General features: G+C 45.6%; 1 protein-coding gene across 3 annotated transcripts in view; it reads right to left on the bottom strand.

Moving 5' to 3' along the window:
- Positions 1-5470: 5470 nt before the first annotated feature.
- Positions 5471-17900, bottom strand: part of SLC36A4 (solute carrier family 36 member 4) — a 95378-nt gene continuing 82948 nt past the window's right edge. For all 3 annotated transcript variants that reach the window (XM_081909938.1, XM_081909937.1, XM_081909939.1), the window contains exon 11: positions 5471-6182. In XM_081909938.1, the coding sequence (XP_081766064.1) occupies positions 5860-6182 (323 nt within the window). In that variant the 3' untranslated portion in view covers positions 5471-5859. The remainder of the gene's footprint in view (positions 6183-17900) is intronic.

Raw genomic sequence — 17900 nt, 5'->3', positions numbered from 1 at the left:
TTTTCACAGGGGAATTGTGAGGTAATAGAAAGTTTGGAAAGGTTTGGGGAGCAGCAGTGTTGTTTGGCGACGTCCGATGTTGTGCCACACCGCACAACACTGGTGTGGACAAAATGTGGCACGGCATGGCAGCGCATTGGTCAAAAAGCCAGTGTTTTCTAATACGACAAGTTATTGCAGTGGAAAAGAAATGTTAGGAAATGGGACAGAAGCTAACAAAATACTCCGCATGTCTGAAGTAAATCTCTTCTACAGGAAGCGAGGAGAGGGTTGCCATGGACCGAGTGAGGGAAAGGGGCTATGTACCAGTCGCCCCGTTTATAGTTTGATAACCTAAAACAAGTTTGTTTCTCTCCCCACTCCAACACAAAATATGAAAAAAAAAAAGAGGAACATAATAGTGTGGTTTGAGGAGGCTGGCATCAAAACATCTCTCTTGCAAAAAGGGAACAAAGAACCTTTGGAAGGGAAAAGACAAGACCATGTCGCTGGGGAAACCAAGAGGCTCCAGAGGCTTTAGCGATAGCAGCAGCTTGTTCTATCTGCATGTTTCTGCTGTGTTCACACAGTGTTACTTCCCCAGAGCAGCAAATAACCACCGGGGAGTATCAGCAGCCAGCCAGCACTATGTCCTGAGGATTCCTTCCCTCCTGTGTGCACAATTTCCAGAGCAAGGCAGCTTCTTGGCAGTTGTTATTTGCCATGTTGTTTCAGTGTCAGAAGCTGCTCGTCTCTACCTCAGAACAGTGAGGAGTGTTGCCTTAAGGTGAAAAAACAGGGATGCTATTTGTGTAGCTGTAGCACCTTTAGTGGGCCTGAGCCACCTCCCTCTGACAGTTTCCTCCACCCAGGTGACCTCCTTTAGCTCAAGACAACAAGCAGATACACACCACACATTGAAAGCGCACTAAACAGGCATTTAAAGGACATGGCCTCAAAGAATTCTGGGAGTTGTAGTCCCCCTCCTCACAGAGCTGCAATTTCCAGCTTCTTTCACAAACCACAGTTCCACAGTTGGGGAAGGCTGGTCTGACATAAGCTGCACCTGTTGCATTTAATTCTTCTAGAGCCCCTCAGGTATTATCTTAAGAGCAAAGGAACGGCCATTGTGTGTATTTTAAAGGCATTTTATAATAGAGTTTTGACATCGCACTGGATGTGGTTGAGATTACAGAACGTTTGCTGCTCGCTTTCCAGCAATATTTACCATCTGGCAAGGCGATTATGGACAGGATGGAAGAGAAATTGCGCAAGGGCTATAGACAGAACACACCACTATTTGAAGGCTCTGAATGGATTCAAGTTACCAGAAAGGACATTCCGACTAAACATCAGGAAGAACTTTCTGGTGGCAAAAGCTGTTCTGACAGTGGAGCAGATTCTCTCGGAAGGTGAGAGGCTTTTAAGCAGAAGCTGGGTGTCCATCTGTCGTGGATGCTTTAGTTGAGATTCCTGCATTGCAGGGGGTTGGACAAGATGACCCAACTCTACTATTCTATGGTTCTAAGGCAAATGACAAGTTTTTTTGCCTCAAAATATCGATCGTCAAATGACGGGCCAGTCCTACGGCTGAAAAGCTACCCTAAAATATACTTGTTGCTTACTTTGAAGGTCTATCCTGTCTTCCAATCAAATGACTCCAAAGGCAGCTTACAACCAACAGGTAATCTCACTCACTCACAAATAGTCCTTAGTCCTCTGGATGACAGAGGAGCCCAGAACATGTCACCCTTTGGGTCTGGAGCTGAGTGTCCTTTCAGGCAGGGAAGAGGGAAGCCAACTCCCGTGGGCTGCTTCTCTTCTTCGGCCAATGGATGTCGCCAGGCTGATCTCTTCCCTTACCACAATATTCTTCCTGGGGGGACAGGGGTGCAACCTTACAGGAAGCTAACTTCACACAGTGAGTCAGACCACTGGCCGTTCTACATCAAAATGATGTCCACTCTTGATGGCCAACAGTTCTCCCAAGATTTCAGAAAAGGGATTTCCCAGTCCTGTAGTTGGGAGATGGTGGGGATTGAGCCTACGCCCATCAACCCAAGCCTCTGCCATCAGCCAGACTGCCTCTCCCAGTAGACCTTTGGTGGAGGCCAGAGCATGCATCCCTTCCCCATTGCACCCTGAAGGTCCATCATGAAAGCAAAGGAAAGCAGGGAGTTGTGTTTCCATTTTTATTTGATACAGGCAAAGTAGGGCTACCGAACACATAAACTCACAGCCCTCTGGCCCAGCATCTATGAATAAGCTACATTAAAACTGATCAGAATACAGCCCACTTAAATATAAATTCCCATACAGCATATAAACATAATTCAATTGTATTCAATGCTTTGCGAACATAAAAAAACAACACACACCATTTATCTTACTTGCGGGTGATTATTTCTGTTCCCATCTTTAAATACATGTCAGAGTCAAGTTCTACAGTCATTCATTAGTGCCATCTGCCTTCATCAAAGCATCTCATCTCATTTGTAACATCTTTTTTTAAAAAATTACTACGTCACTATCTTATTTTAAAAAGAAGATTTTTGCTACATTTAAAGATCTTTGGCAAGTATTCCCCGGAACTTTTATTTTGTACATGCCAGCTGCTCTGGTTTCAATGTCTTTAGACCAGCTGAAGCCCAACACACAACGCTAGAATACAAGAGTAGTGCCATTGACACAAGAGGCAATACACCTGTGCAAAATCTGCTGTGAATCAGCAAACCCAGAAGTAGCCAGGTCCTACACAGTAGGAAATACACTGAAAAATACACAGTGCGAACGCTTTAAATATTCACACCTACAGAACGAATTCCCAGGCGCCACACAGTTTCCAGTTAAGCCACATCTGTCGGCATTTTCAAATATGCTAGGCGGAAATTAAGGAGTCCTTCACACTCAGGTGGTGCCCAGGAAAGCAAGCCTGACTAGCTGGTCAAGTGAGGGGAACAACCAGAGGAGAAAGCATTTAAGCTTTGCTGGTAGGGCGGAGAGTCTGCCACATGCTTTTGCCAAGGTTGTCTGCATGGAATCCTTGCAAGATACAGGAACTAAACGCTCCCGATGCCCTGTATTTTGGAAGAGGGGGTCTATTTTACAGCGGCAGGTGCTGGGGATGCTCAGAGCTTGAGAATTCTGCCCCCAGCCTTGTTTACAAAAGGCACTTGTGGACTTACCAAACATGACTTTGGACGGCACGGCCTCTCAGCCTCGCAATCCAGGTTGTGTGGGCCAAAGACTTCTGCCAGCCAAGCATTAAGGGCTCAGTTCTTTCAGTGCGTTTGGAGCAGGCTTTGCACAGTCGTCTCCAAGTGGGATTTATGGGGCAGGGAACAGATAAGCCAAGTGGATCTGGCAGCTTTATATCCCCTGAAGGCACACAGAGGATTGCCAGAACCATGAGGGCAGGGGGGGAGAGAGAGAAATTAAACTCACACTGCCTTTGCTAGAGTTCTCGGTCTGTTTTAAAGTCTTTGCACAGCAGGGGTAGCCAGCAGGGTGCGCTTCAGATGTTACATCCCACCCCACATCTCCCCTGGCCATTGGCCACTCAGGCTGGGCCTGATGGGAGTTATAGTCCGACAATATCAAGAATGCACCATGTGAACAGATACAGAGTAGTCAAGCCGAGGGCTGAAGTGAAGGAAATAGCAGCCAACTTGAGGTTCTGAACATTACTCTGCTGTGTTCGGGGTGGAAAAGAGAAAAGGTCGGATTTCGGGATCAAAGCAGGGGGAGCGTGGATCTCTCCCCATATGCCGCTTAGCTGCCAGCAGCAGCCCAAGATGCAGAGCATCTGGGGCGCAAAGTGTCGCTTTTGCTCATGGCGGGCGTTCTACCAGCTCTGTAGGCTTTTTTCCGGGACTGCAGGGTTAAAGAAGCACACAGATCTAGTGGGGAAAGAGCCATCGCAGCAACATGCGTTTTCACCAACTCAGTACAAAGCGGCTGCTTTGCAAAGCAGGGTTTTTGAACCATCATGCGTGGTGATGTGTAGCCTCCAGGTATCTTTTGCAAACAGCGCGGGGGGGATGCTTTATGTTTTTATCTTGCAGTGCAGGGTTTCCCAAGCTTGGGTCTCCAGCTGCTTTCAGACTACAGTTCCCATCATCCCTGACCACTGGTCCCTGCTAGCTAGGGATGATGGGAGCTGTAGTCGAAGAAGAGCTAGAGACCCAAGTTTGGGAAACTCTGGTGTAGTGGTACGCATGGAATGAACAACATTAGTGCTGCTGTTAACTGTTGCATAGGCTTTTTTCATTTAAAAAGTGCAGGACATGACTACAGTTTTAAATGCAATTCAACACACACACACCCAGGCAGGGATCCTGGACAGGAGTTAAAGCAGGATGACTCCAAAAGCCCCACTCTGTGGCATGTAGTGTTAGCATTCAATTCATACACACAGAATTCACACTCCCCCCCCCCCCAGTTTTAGGAGGGGGAAGGATCACATGAATCAGGCCTACATTCAGGTGGGGGAAGGTGGTACAGACCCTGGGGGCCAGGATAAGACCCCTAGCTGGGTTTAGGTGTGATCTGGCTTTTTATGAAGTAAGGGGTTCCATCTCAGCTGCTGATGGAGAGAAGTTAAAGGGGCCTGTAATACAGAACACCCCCACCCACAACATCATTTGAACAGGGCAAAAATCTAGCCTGTGTCCTCCTGGGCAAGCTTCACTGAAATTAGAAGGGATCTGCACCCCGTCATTTCCATGGGAGCTTACACAAAAGGAGCTTCCAAAAGCATGGAGAAGAACACCATACAGGCTGCACTCTTTAACAAGGTTACAACAAAGGAGAGATCTTAGGAAGAACGAGTGCAGCCCCAAGTTAAGAGCCCTTTAACATCTGAAGTCCAAGTAGTTTGAACACGGTTCAAAACTCTACATACAATCAAAATTTGTTTCCTCAAAGGAGAAGTGGGTGGAGCATGCAGCATGTTATGTTACTGTTATTTTTTTGCTTAAAGTAGAATACTGGAGAAATATCTCCTTCGCAATGTACACCGCTCAAGTACAAAACAGAGGAATTGTTCCATAGTGTTAGGAATAAAATAGAAAAATATACAGGAGCTTGCAAGTTTGTAGAGTCAAAATCAAGTTACGACGGAGAGAGAGAAAAAAACCCATTTAAAACAAGCTTGCATGGGTACTCATAATCGTGGTCCTGCGCCACAAAAAATAACTAAGCAGACATTGCACGTGCAAAATCTCATCGCGGCAGAGGTTATTTTTGTTGTTTTGCATAAACAGGTTTTAATATCCTCATCGCTGCAATCGAAGACACAATTTTGACACATTTGGTCTCTCTTTACCCCGTGCTATGGAACCTGTTCATTTAGTTACACTTCATTTCCTGGGCAGTGAACTGCAAGGGGAAGGAAAGTGCAGCGGAGGAGCTAGCTCAAAACCTGGTCCCAGCTGGAGCAGAATCTACTGGGTGGTGCCTGTCGCTAAGCCCCATAACCAACCTAACACAATTCACATTTTAAAAGCACATCTGTATTCTCTCAACTGCTGTGGGGCTTGCGACGGAGGAGATCTTAGACAGGCAGATTGTGGCCAAACAAGACATGAACAGGAAAGTCGTTGGTTTGTATCGGCCAAACACGGTGTCAGAATAGTGTTTTGCTCTCTGGTCCCATTTGCAAATAAATATGTGGAAAGCCATAATGCTTTGAAACCGTGCTCTTCACGAGGTCATATGGGAAAGGAAGGAATGCAAAGACCTTGGCCCGAACAACTTGAATGTTGAAACAGGAGTGGCTTTAGGTCCTCAGAAATGCACTTGACAGGCTCCCATCTCTAAACCTTCCCATTCAGAATTTTTGGTTCTCAAAGAAGTCTGGAACGAGGAGTTCCGGAAAGTTCATACTTTTCCAAGGTTAACCGGCGTTCCGGCCAAGTGCGAAACATTGAAAGAGCCCGGAGACGGCTCTGTAGTGTTGAGAGAAAAGAAAGAAGCCGGACAAACTATCTCTTTCATGGCCACGTACGTTCCGGTTACGAAGCCAATCACGCCCATGGAGGCGATGCAGACGTCTTTCAGAAGCATCCACAGGCTTTGCTTCTCCTTGTAAAATGTGAGGATTTCGACCAGCGGCGGCAGGATCAAGGCTAGTGTGCTGCTGCTGATGGCTCCGACGAGAGAGATGACGATGTCCAGGCGAGGGACTGAAACAGCTAGAATGCCTAAGAAGAGAGGAATGGGAGAGAGAGGCATGTTATTTTCAACTTTAAGGTATCTGGCACAAGGATGGAAGGAGGAGGAAATCCCGACGAAAGAGCAATGGCAAGAGAAATTGATGAACTATGCAGAAATGGCTAAATTGACATACAAGTTAAGGACAACTGTGACTTTAAAGAAGAATGGGAACTTTTCACATATTACATAAAAAGACAACAAAATGAATTGGACTCCTTGGCAGGTTTTGAATAAACATACACAAATCTATAAGGAGTTATACAATTTTACGGTGTGCAGAGAACAATATGAGTTGAGAAATCAGAGAGAGGAGCTGAGGGAAGTCTTGGGGGGAGGGTTTGATGGGAAATGGGGGGAAATGATGAATATGAGATGTTTTGATATGTTATTATGTTGAAATTGTTAATTTTTAAAAATAAAATAAAATAAGGTATCTACATGAAGCAGAAGTGAACAAGTTGAAGCTCTCAGAGCTGAAGGATTCTGGGGGGTCTGAGAAAACAGAGCTAATTCACTGCCAATAGCCTTAGGATGGATGAACCTATCAATTTTGCTTTCTTTCTGTTTCTTATTTTCTCATTGTAGGGTTCCATTTACCATATTTCTACATCAGTTTGCAAAATAAAAATAAAAATCCTCACGAGAATTCGCCAACATTTCCCCTAACACAATCACTTCTGCAACAGATTTTACCTGCTTGTATGCATCTTTTCTATTAAATCTTCTCTAGCAAAATGCACATTGTATCTTGGTTACATCAATACATGCATTTTTGTGCATATTCTTGGCTTGCGGAACTGCACCGCAAAATTTGGAGAACCACGAATTCTGAAGAACACCTAAAGTTTTGGTTCTCCTTGCATTGTTTCCAGCAGTATGAATTAGGTCGACTTGCATTAAAATGCCAACTAAATTTAATTACTTCATCATCCCTACCACCGGACAGCCAGCAGACAGCTGCTTTTCACAGAAGGATACAGGTCAAATGGGACCATTCCACAGTACTGTGCAAGACTTGATGTTAGAAGGAAAAGTCTCCTGACTCAGATGTTGTGGGGAAACAGATCTGGGCATTATCGGCGTATTGTAAGTGCCTCCGCTATGGAGGTGAGAGATCACAGAAATGTTTATTTCTCTCTGCTTTGTGGAAGAGACAGACAGACTAAATGGCCTTTGGGTGGTTCGATGGAGGGGTGGAATTCTGTTGCCTCAGTTCAAAAGAACTACCAGACCAAGTGTGTTAAGCCTGAAGCCGTATTTAAGTCTACAAATTATGCCCCACAGGAATGTGGTAAACACGCCAATATATTATGTACTTAAATTTTAGATAAATCCCACTTTATCCCAGATGTTTGATGTGTGGAGTGTACAGATGCAAAACCAAGACAGAATCCCACCAAAAATAGCAAATCCAGGGCACACCATGTATCCCAGCTGCACAACATTTAAAATCCTAGCTATATCATCCCCACCTCTGGGTAACAAATTTGACAAGCAGTATTTGATAAACCGTTCCCAAATCTCTTACCCTTCTCTGCTGGGGGGGGGGGGAGTTTATCAACATCAGCATTTTTTGTACTCTCATAATTCAGATGTCTGTATAGCATGAAAATTATACAAATTGCCCCAGCAGGTGAACATCAGTTATAAAGTAATCTCAGCCTCTTTTAATTGGGCATGAAATCCAGGTTGTTCTATAAAATGAGAAAATTCATCACAAAGTGCACTTTGCTAGCACATTTTTAATTCCGTTCTCCCTCCATGGAGTTTAGGGGAAATGTGCAAGGATCTCTCCGGCAACTCATTTCTCATGACAATCCTGTGCAGTATAGCAGCAACTGGAGCAAGGTCACCTAGCAAGCTTAAATGGGGGGTGGGGGTTGAAACTGAACCCAGACCTTCCCTGTTCCAGACCTTCAGATACACCAGTTCACACCTTTCGGTGCACTGTAACTTCCAAAGGAAACTGATTTTTGTGCAGCAATCAGTGCAGCTGGTTTGTAATCTGCAGCAACGGGTGCAAGCTCTGCATCTGTCAGAATCTCTGTTCGACCGAGCTGATAAAGCTCATCTTCCGGAATCGCCTTCTGATGTGATTGACGACCTGAGCCTCTGATAAGGTTCCAGGCACATCCCCCATTCAGCAGAGTTTCCAGCACAGGGAAGAGACGAGAAGGTATGAGCTGCATGCTAGGTTTTATTACTAAGCTACGCAGACAGAAAGAAATACATCCTCTCTCTGTGAGAGCAGAGAGCAACTGAAACAAAGAAAAAGGAAACCAGTACGTCACATCCGTCTCCCATCTCCCGTGAGACTTCCAACAGCTTGGAATGTCTCTGGAATGTAAACAGAGTCTTGTGACTCCAAAACACTGCACAGTGGCAAACAGAAACTAACACCATCTGCAGCCGATATTACTATGCAGAAGCCTTGAGACTCAATACATATATTTGGAGAGGGAGAAGGGAAAGAATGGACACCAGTCAAACAGAGGGCATGCACTAGGAATTTATGAATTTATTAGTGAAACCGTTAGACACAGCATCTTCCAAGCCCAATAGCCCCTCCAAGGCAACTTAACCGTTGCAATAAATTCAATTAAATCTGAGAGCACCAAACAATTTTTACAAACTAAGGAGTTGTCCTTTTCACCACAACCGACTAACAGTGCTACAATCCCCTCTAAAAATTTATCAAGAGAACGCACTGCAGTTTTCCTAAATACACCATCAGAATCAGAAGGCTGTTGCCAAATAATTTCCTGGGTTCATCTGAATAAATGTGGCCTCCCTGCTCAGGACCTGCTCAATCTCACAGGTCCCTTAGCTTTATCAGGAGCAAAGGCAGCAATGATGGGAAAAATCTGGTGGCCTTTGGACTTCTAAGCCCTTCTTAAGGAGATGCCTCAGGTTCTAGGCCTGGCAATGCTATGTTCTAGATCTGTGTATCTCAACTTTGGGTCCCCAGCTGTTGTTGGACTACAACTCCCATCATCCCTAGCTAGCAGGACCAGTGGTCGGAGATGATGGGAGTTGTAGTCCAACAGTATATGGGGACCCAAGGTTGGGAAACGCTGCTCTAGATAGCTTTCCCTCAGACATCTCTCTCTCCCTGACCTCAGACTCAAGTCACACTTGAAAACACAGGGGGTTTAGAAACACAGGGGCAGTACGACTTCACTTCTGTGGGGAAAAACAGGAGCAGCCATCAAGCAAATGCTGAACCAGCATTATTACAAGCCACTTTTAAAAAGGAAGGACTTAATTAACTGCAGAAGTAATTACATAAACAAGTTTAATATAATTAATTAGAGTAGGGACCTGCTAATCCCAGTAGGACTGCAGAATGAGGCCAGAGATGACTCTCCTCTGCCGTTACACTGCTAACTGGAAATGGCGCGTTCCTGTTTCACAATTCGGAGATGCCATGTTTGCGAGTGACAGGACCAGAAATCTGCAACAGTGAGCCCTCCCATCTGCCATAGATATTTTCTTCTATGGTCTCTGCCCAGCTGGAAAGAGGTGCACCATTAACTGCCCTCAGACCCTCTGGACTAAGAGCTTGACTTCCCAAACTGGCTGCCTTTTCAGAGTGCTGGCAGCAGCTGTGAGAAACTTATTTCTCTCGTCTCTCTCATGCCCTGACCTCAACAGGGACCTGGGCCAAGCCCAGTGGATCTCCCACAGCCCCTCTCTACCTAAGTCTAATGGTGAGACAGGAAGATATGGGGAGGGAGACAGAACAACTTTACCCACCCTAGATCTCTCCAGGCATTGGACTACAACTCCCAGAAGCCCCAGTCAGAACAGTCAACAGTCAAGGACGATGGGAGCTGGAGTCCAACAATGTTGGGAGGGTACCACTGGGGAAGACTGAAATCAAGCCTTCCTGTCCCCATTAACTGCCCCTCCCCTCCTCAGCAGTAGCATTTCCCAGCCTTCTCTGCTTGGTCAGAGACAATATCGCTGCTCTCCTCAGTCAGGCCTGTAACTGCTGCATGAGGTGGTGCAGTTTCAGTCCATTGTTCCCCACTGCTGGGTGAAGGCGAGAGTGTGAAACTTGGGCAACGAGTGCCACCTTTGGATCTGGCCTGGCGCCACCTTGAGACCAGACTTCTCTGCTGCCAAGAGCTGGCAGACACACGATTCAGGACAGTCACACAGGAAAGATCAAGCAAAGAATAGAAGCAGTAAGACGATAGTGTTAGGAGGGCAGCCATGGCACACCCTTAATAAGATTTGCATTAAGGCTCTCTTGCTGGCAATGCCACTTTAAAGGGCCTCTGTGACAGTCTGTTTCTGCACAACAGATATCACCCAAGACTAAAATTCTGTTAAGATGTCATCTGTATGAATAGGTGTTCTGCGGCTAGGGCACAGAGCATCTGTGAAGAGAGCTGAAGGACGGGACAAAATTATGTTGACTCTTCTCACCCACCCCTGCCTCCTGCCAACCTCAGATGCTGCTCCAATGCAGAGTGCAATTTCTTTGCCTCACTAATATTGACAAAATGAAGGCCAGAATGCAACGCCTCCAGCAAACACGAAAGACACGTCCGAGAGCTCGCCGTCCCCTTTCTTCCATCATATCCCAAGACCAAACCAGCATACGCATTTTAAGTAAGTTCCCATTCTTTAGAGACTCCTGCTTTGACCCATGGCAAATGTTAAGACCTCATCTCTTAACCATGGTTAAGAGATTGGGGGTTGGGCATGGGATAGAGTGGACCATGACTCCCATCCTCAGCCCCTTCCATTTTATCTGCACATTCCTCCCTCACTTTCCGCGATGGTTTCAACCAGGGTTCAGCATTACACCTGCCATGATCACTACAAATGGTGACATCAGTCACAAAATTAAAAGACGTCTGCTTCTTGGGAGAAAGGTGATGACAAACCTAGACAGCATCTTAAGCAGCAGAGACATCACCTTGCCAACAAAGGTCCGTATAGTTAAAGCCATGGTTTTCCCAGTAGTGTTGTATGGAAGTGAGAGCTGGACCATAAAGGTGGCTGATCGCCGAAGAATTGATGCTTTTCAAATATGGTGCTGGAGGAGACTCTTGAGAGTCCCATGGACTGCAAGAAGATCAAACCTCTCCATTCTGAAGGAAATCAGCCCTGAGTGCGCACTGGAAGGACAGATCCTGAAGCTGAGGCTCCAGTAATTTGGCCATCTCATGGACCAGAGCACGCCAGGCACTCCTGTCTTCCACTGCCTCCCGCAGTTTCGTCAAACTCATGTTAGTAGCTTCAAGAACACTGTCCGTCCATCTCGTCCTCTGTCGTCCCCTTCTCCTTGTGCCCTCCATCTTTCCCAACATCAAGGTCTTTTCCAGGGAGTCTTCTCTTCTCATGAGGTGGCCAAAGTATTGGAGCCTTATCAGTTTTCCACACCCAAACCTGAGCTACCAATTTGGCTCTCCAACATAACACACTGGGTATAAATGAAATAAACACCACACTTTGGAGGAGAAATGCCGCTAGGTACTGCTTGGTTTACAAACACTTCAGAATCCCCACTTGAAAGAAAGCAAGACTTTAAAAATGAACCAGGGACTTGTTAGCCTGAAGGATGCAGTAAGAACGTGGCTAGGTTTGCTAATCGCTCCCATCTTCTGAACACCCCTGTTCTGTGCTTTTGTGCCTTCGCTTGCAGAGATCCCTTCAGTGAAGAGGAGTGTCCCCCCCACACACACACTTTTTGAAATGCCCAGATGTTATTCAAGCAGCCGAAGGCAGAGGCAATCTGTGGCCTGCAGTTCCACTTGCTCATAAAGCATGATTGCAAATGAACAAAGCAAGAAGAAACTTCTGCAATTCGGGTTTTAACAAGTTCACGATCTGGTGGTTTGATAAAGAAACACAGCTGCAATATGGAGCAGTAGCAACTTAAACAAAGATTTTCTGCAAATGCATTGAACCAATATAGAATTTAGGATAGTGTGGGGATTTTGTTTTGGGTTTTCATTTTGTTTTTGTTTTTTTTAACTGACAATACACATGGAGAGGGGATGCGGGTGGCGCTGTGGGTTAAACCACAGAGCCTAGGACTTGCTGATCAGAAGGTTGGCGGTTTGAATCCCCGCCACGGGGTGAGGTCCCTGCTCCTGCCAACCTAGCAGTTCAAAAGCACGTCAAAGTGCAAGTAGATAAATAGGTACCGCTCCGGCGGGAAGGTAAACAGCGTTTCCGTGTGCTGCTCTGGTTCACCAGAAGCGGCTTAGTCATGCTGGCCACATGACCCGGAAGCTGTACGCCGGCTCCCTCGGCCAATAAAGCGAGATGAGCACCCCAACCCCAGAGTCAGCCACGACTGGACCTAATGGTCAGGGGTCCCTCTACCTTTACTTTACACAGGGAGAGAGATACAGACATCTTAAACCGGTTAATTCGTTATTTATAATAAAATTTAACTCTCATTTTTCCTGCAACAAGGTCAAGGTGGCCTGCATTGCTCTCCCCATCTCCATATCATCCTCACAGCAAACTCAAGAGGTAGGTCAGGCTGAAAGTTGGTGACTGGCTTAGGGTCACCCAGTGAGCTTAGCTTCATGGCTGAATGGAGATGAGTGGAGATTTGAACCCTGTTCTTCCAGGTCCTGATCCAACACTATTACACCGCATGGGGGTGGGGCATTTTTTTTTAAAAAGCGAGCAATCTGGCACAGAGGGGAACAGATGGTCTGACGGGCACCTTGGCATACCTAGAGAGTTTATCCCCGCAGCTTGACTGTACAGTCTTAATTCATGTACTGTTCAGAATCTTCAGAGTTTATTTTTGTCTTCATACTCATGGCTCAAATAAAAACAGGGGATGGGGCACCATTCATGTACCGTGTTCATACAGACAATCTGAGTGAGAAACGACTCATTCTGGCTTGGAAATAGCTGTTTGCCTGCTCAGCAAGAAATAATTGCATCCAGGTAACATATAGCATCTTAAAAAGCAGAGACACCACCTTGCGGCAGTGGCACATCAGCAGCGGGAGGCCCCATTAGCTAAAGTGGTACCTCAGGTTAAGAACAGTTTCAGCTTAAGAAAGGACCTCCAGAACGAATTAAGTTCTTAACCCAAGGTACCACTGTATTTGAAGATGGCTATGATATTTTCCTCTCCTCTTATCCAGGCCAAACATACCCAACTCCCTCAACTGTTCCTCATCAGGCTTGGTTTCCAGACCCATGATCAACTTGGCTGCCCTCCTCTGCACACGTTCCAGCTTGTCAACATCCTTCTTAAATTGTGGTGCCCAGAACTGGACATAGTATTCCAGGTGGGGTCTGAGCAAGGTGTCAGGTATAGAGCAGGTGTGTGTGGCTTGGTCAAAATGGCCTCAGAGGCCAAGTTCTTGGGAAGCTAGTTGAGCATTATTAGGCCTGTGGGGCCAGAGCATGTTGTTGTTGTTGTTTAGTCGTTTAGTCATGTCCGACACTTCGTGAACCCAAGGACCAGAGCACGCCAGGCACTCCTGTCTTCCACTGCCTCCCGCAGTTTGGTCAAACTCATGCTGGTAGCTTCGAGAACACTGTCCAACCATCTCGTCCTCTGTCGTCCCCTTCTCCTTGTGCCCTCCATCTTTCCCAACATCAGGGTCTTTTCCAGGGAGTCTTCTCTTCTCATGAGGTGGCCAAAGTATTGGAGCCTCAGATTCAGAATCTGTCCTTCCAGTGAGCACTCAGGGCTGATTTCCTTCAGAATGGATAAGTTTGATCTTCTTGCAGTCCATGGGACTCTCAAGAGTCTCCTCCAGCACCATAATTAAAAAGCATCAATTCTTCGGCGATCAGTCTTCTTTCTGGTCCAGCTCTCACTTCCATACATCACTACTGGGAAAACCATAGCTTTAACTATACGGACCTTTGTCGGCAAGGTGATGTCTCTGCTTTTTAAGATGCTGTCTAGCATAGCTAGATAGAGCATAGAGAATAGCTGTCAACGTTTCCCTTTTCTTGCGAGGAATCCTATTCGGAATAAGGGAATTTCCCTTAAAAAGGGGGAAACTTAGACAGCTGTGGGCCAGAGGCTCCCCCACCAAGGAAGCTGAGTTTCATAACTTGTCTTCAGGACAACATGAAGCATCCAAGCCCAGGATGAAAAAAGGAGGAGGAGGAGGAGCCACCCACATAATCTATATTCTCTTTCAAGATTACAGCATCTTTGTTAGATGTCCTTCAAAGGGAGTAAATTAATTCAATCTGCTCAACTTTTAAATATTCAGTACTATACATTTATTCCATAAGTACTGTTCGTGTGGGGGCAGAGTGACGGTGAAAAACACCTCCAGCAGGAGTTATAATTACCATCATTTATCCCTTAGGCTTCTTACATTATCATTTCATAACCAAAAATTTTACATCTCTTCCTATTAGGGGTAATTAAAAAGAAGCCAATAACAGAACAGGAGATTAGTTTTTTTAAAAAAGTCTTCTACCCCGTTCTCTCACTAGCAGAAGATTATTATAAGAGTAGCCAGGAAAGTGATGTTGATAGTTGTGGATAATTTATTTTCTCTAATTGCCACCTTAGGAGTAATGTGTATTTAATAAGATAAGGAGATTTTTTTTAAGTGTTCTGAAACATGAAGGACTTCTCTGGGAGCCTCTGGCAAGAAACGCCCCCCCCCAACTCATTAATACTCAATTAACCTTCAACTCTCTTCGCTGTCACTCGGAGGAGTCCATTAAAAAGTGGGGAACACAACTATGCCAGCATGCAGCCTCTTGGGGCATTCTGTCGGAAAACCGGCACGCCGTGACTTACGATGGATTAAAGCACAGCTTCCTTACACCTGAGTGAAAACAAACAGGCAAATTGATATGTATTTGTTCTTAAGGGTCTGTGCCAGGTTCCATGTGTGCCCCAAATTATGACGCAAATGGGTGAACTGGAGAAGGTTCTATATCCAATTATGGAATCCCACTTGCACAACAAACTCCAGAGGGTTGATGGATCCCTACAGAGCTGCAGGGCGTTATGGCAGGAGGAGTGGAAAAGGAAAATCCACTGGCCCAACACTGGATCTTGCCCACACAGTTCAAACCTAGGCATGTTTACTCAGAAAGAAGATCCTTGGCATTCAAATGGACTTATTCTCAGTTAAGCGTCCCTGTGATTGCAGCAGATTTCTGCAGATCAGTTGAATAACACCTTAGTTCAGAAAATACCAAATGGTGGCCCACAGGTTGGAACTAGCCTCCAAAGGACACCCACCCTGCGTCGTCCCCCCACTTTAAATGAAGCTGTGGTACAAAGTTTGTCTGAACTTTGGTCCCCTCACAGAGCTACGATTGCCACAATTTGCCAGGAAGGGGGATTTGACTGTTGAACCACACAGAGAATTATAGCTCTGTGATGGAAAAAGGGGTCTCCTCACGACACTCAACTTCCTAACAAGCTACAGTTCACAGGATATTTTTTGGGGGGGAGCCATCATTGTTTAAAGTGATGTGATACTGTTTCAATGTAGTGGCCTAATTCCTACAATTTCCTTTCCCCACAAGCGCCTTTTTGCAGATGCAATCAATTACCATATTTTTCGCCCCACAGGACGCACTTTTTCCCCTCCAAAAATGAAGGGGAAATGTGTGTGCATCCTATGGGGCGAATGCAGGCTTTCGCTGAAGCCTGGAGAGCGAGAGGCGTCGGTGCGCACCGACCCCTCTCGCTCTCCAGGCTTCCCGCAGATCTCCGCAAGCCGTGGGGGCCCGCGCCGGGCTCCCGCGGCTTGCGGAGAGTTGCCTGTTCTGGGGGCTGGGGTCGGGGGAAGCTCGGGCTTCCCCCACCCCAGCCTCGCACTGGGGGGGGAATAATATTTTCCCCCTTTATTTCCCCCCAAAAAAACTAGGTGCGCCTTATGGGACGGTGCGTCCTATAGGGCGAAAAATATGGTAACTGATGAACTGGCAGTCTCCTATGATGTGTAAACTAAGATTCCTTTAATTGGACAGCAGCCCCAATATATTTATCTCATTATATACAGATCCTGCCTTTCTCCAGTAGCCCTCAAATTCTCATCCACATACTGACCAGACCCAGTCTAGAAACTGGGTTTCAGAGGCCTCATTTTCATCAACGCAATGCGAGAATTTATCATTCATGGAAACTACCAACAAAAGCAGAAGTTTATGGTTCCAAGGAGAGACATAAATTCAATACCAGTGTGCCCCATTTTCAGTCTCTGGATACAAACTTTGTGAAGCCAAAAGAGGAATCTCACGTGTACAAAAACAAGAGAGTGGTACACCCACTCAAAGAGCAAACCTTTAAAAGAATTTCTAACAGTTACCTTGCAGTTAAAAACATTTAAGCTTCAAATCCTTTCTTTAAAAGGAATTTCTTTTTTCTTTTTAAGAAGCACCACACAACATCAGAAGGCCCCGAAGAGGCAGGTTTTCAGATAAAATCTTTAATTAAAGTTTAATTTAAATCTAGTATTATATATTTACTTTTCCTGAATAATTAATCAATGAACAGACAGTTAAAGGTAATAGGATTTTGCTCGCTCTCTCACTTTTTTTGCTGATATAAACGACTCTGAAGTTCAATGTCAACATAAAAGGACATGTTAAAAGGAGACAATTACGCCAGTGTTTGGTTTCAGGATGGGCGTTTGAATACTGGGGGAGTATCGGCTAAAAAAAAAGGTCTCAAGAGTTGCTGGAGATTATCAGCTTTGGAAACCCTGCTATTACCAAAAAGAAAAAAGAGTGGGGATGACTCAGCAAGACAAAGAGTACCAGTCCTTCAATATGGCCTCACAGGTACTCAACGCATAGGGGAAAAGCAACAACAAGAAATCCATCCAGCTCCTGGGGAGTCACACCCAGAACCAGTAGGTTACATTCACCTTGGTGAGTCATAAAATTGTGCAGGGCTATGATAACTCAGGATCCAGATAGATGTAGAGTGCTCTGTTGTTGTCAGCAGCCGTCTGTCTCAGGAGACAACGGAGGAGTGCGCCTTTGGGGTGAAGTCAAACTGCCGGAAGGTTACAGCGCCTGCTGTGGCTGTAGAGACGGATATGGGAGAGACATGTAGGGTTGAAAGGATAATAAAATAAGACAGGGTTGGGGAACCTGTGACCCTCTAGGTCAGCAGTTCTCAACCTGTGGGTCCCCAGATGTTGTTGGACTACAACTCCCATCATTCCTAGCCAGCACGACCAGTGGTCAGGGGTGATGGGAGTTGTAGTCCAACAACATCTGGGGACCCATAGGTTGAGAACCGCTGCTCTAGGTGTTGTGGGACTCCAACTATCGTAAGCCCAGCTAATTCACTAAAAAGAATAAGGCCACTGGGGAGAGCTTGTGGGAAAGATAGCCTCTTGAAAAATAGCCTTTTCTAACTTTTTTTAAAGGGAAAAAATGAATTATCTAAGAGGATTCAGATTTCAGATACTTTTGTAAGGATCTTAAGGACACATGCAATATTATTTCTAGCGCCCTCATAAATGGCTTGGGGATGTTGTGGTACAGAGGGAGACAACAGAAGATGAGAAGAATAGCAAATGTGACTTCAGGCATGTTAGGAGAAAGCAAAAGCAATAAAGCAAGTTGTTTCCACCGCACCCCATTAAAAATAAAACAAATGAACAGAGGTTTTGAAAATCAGTCTTAGCAGCCTGGTAACCAAAATTCTCACAAGGCTTATATGCAAGTACTGAACAATTATCAGAGATATGCCTAGAGACAAATGTTTGTTA

Source organism: Podarcis melisellensis (genome assembly GCF_964234715.1).
Source record: "Podarcis melisellensis genome assembly, chromosome: 4".
Taxonomy (NCBI): domain Eukaryota; kingdom Metazoa; phylum Chordata; class Lepidosauria; order Squamata; family Lacertidae; genus Podarcis; species Podarcis melisellensis.
Note: the sequence above shows the minus strand (reverse complement) of the source record. Positions and strands in the feature narration are given on the sequence as shown.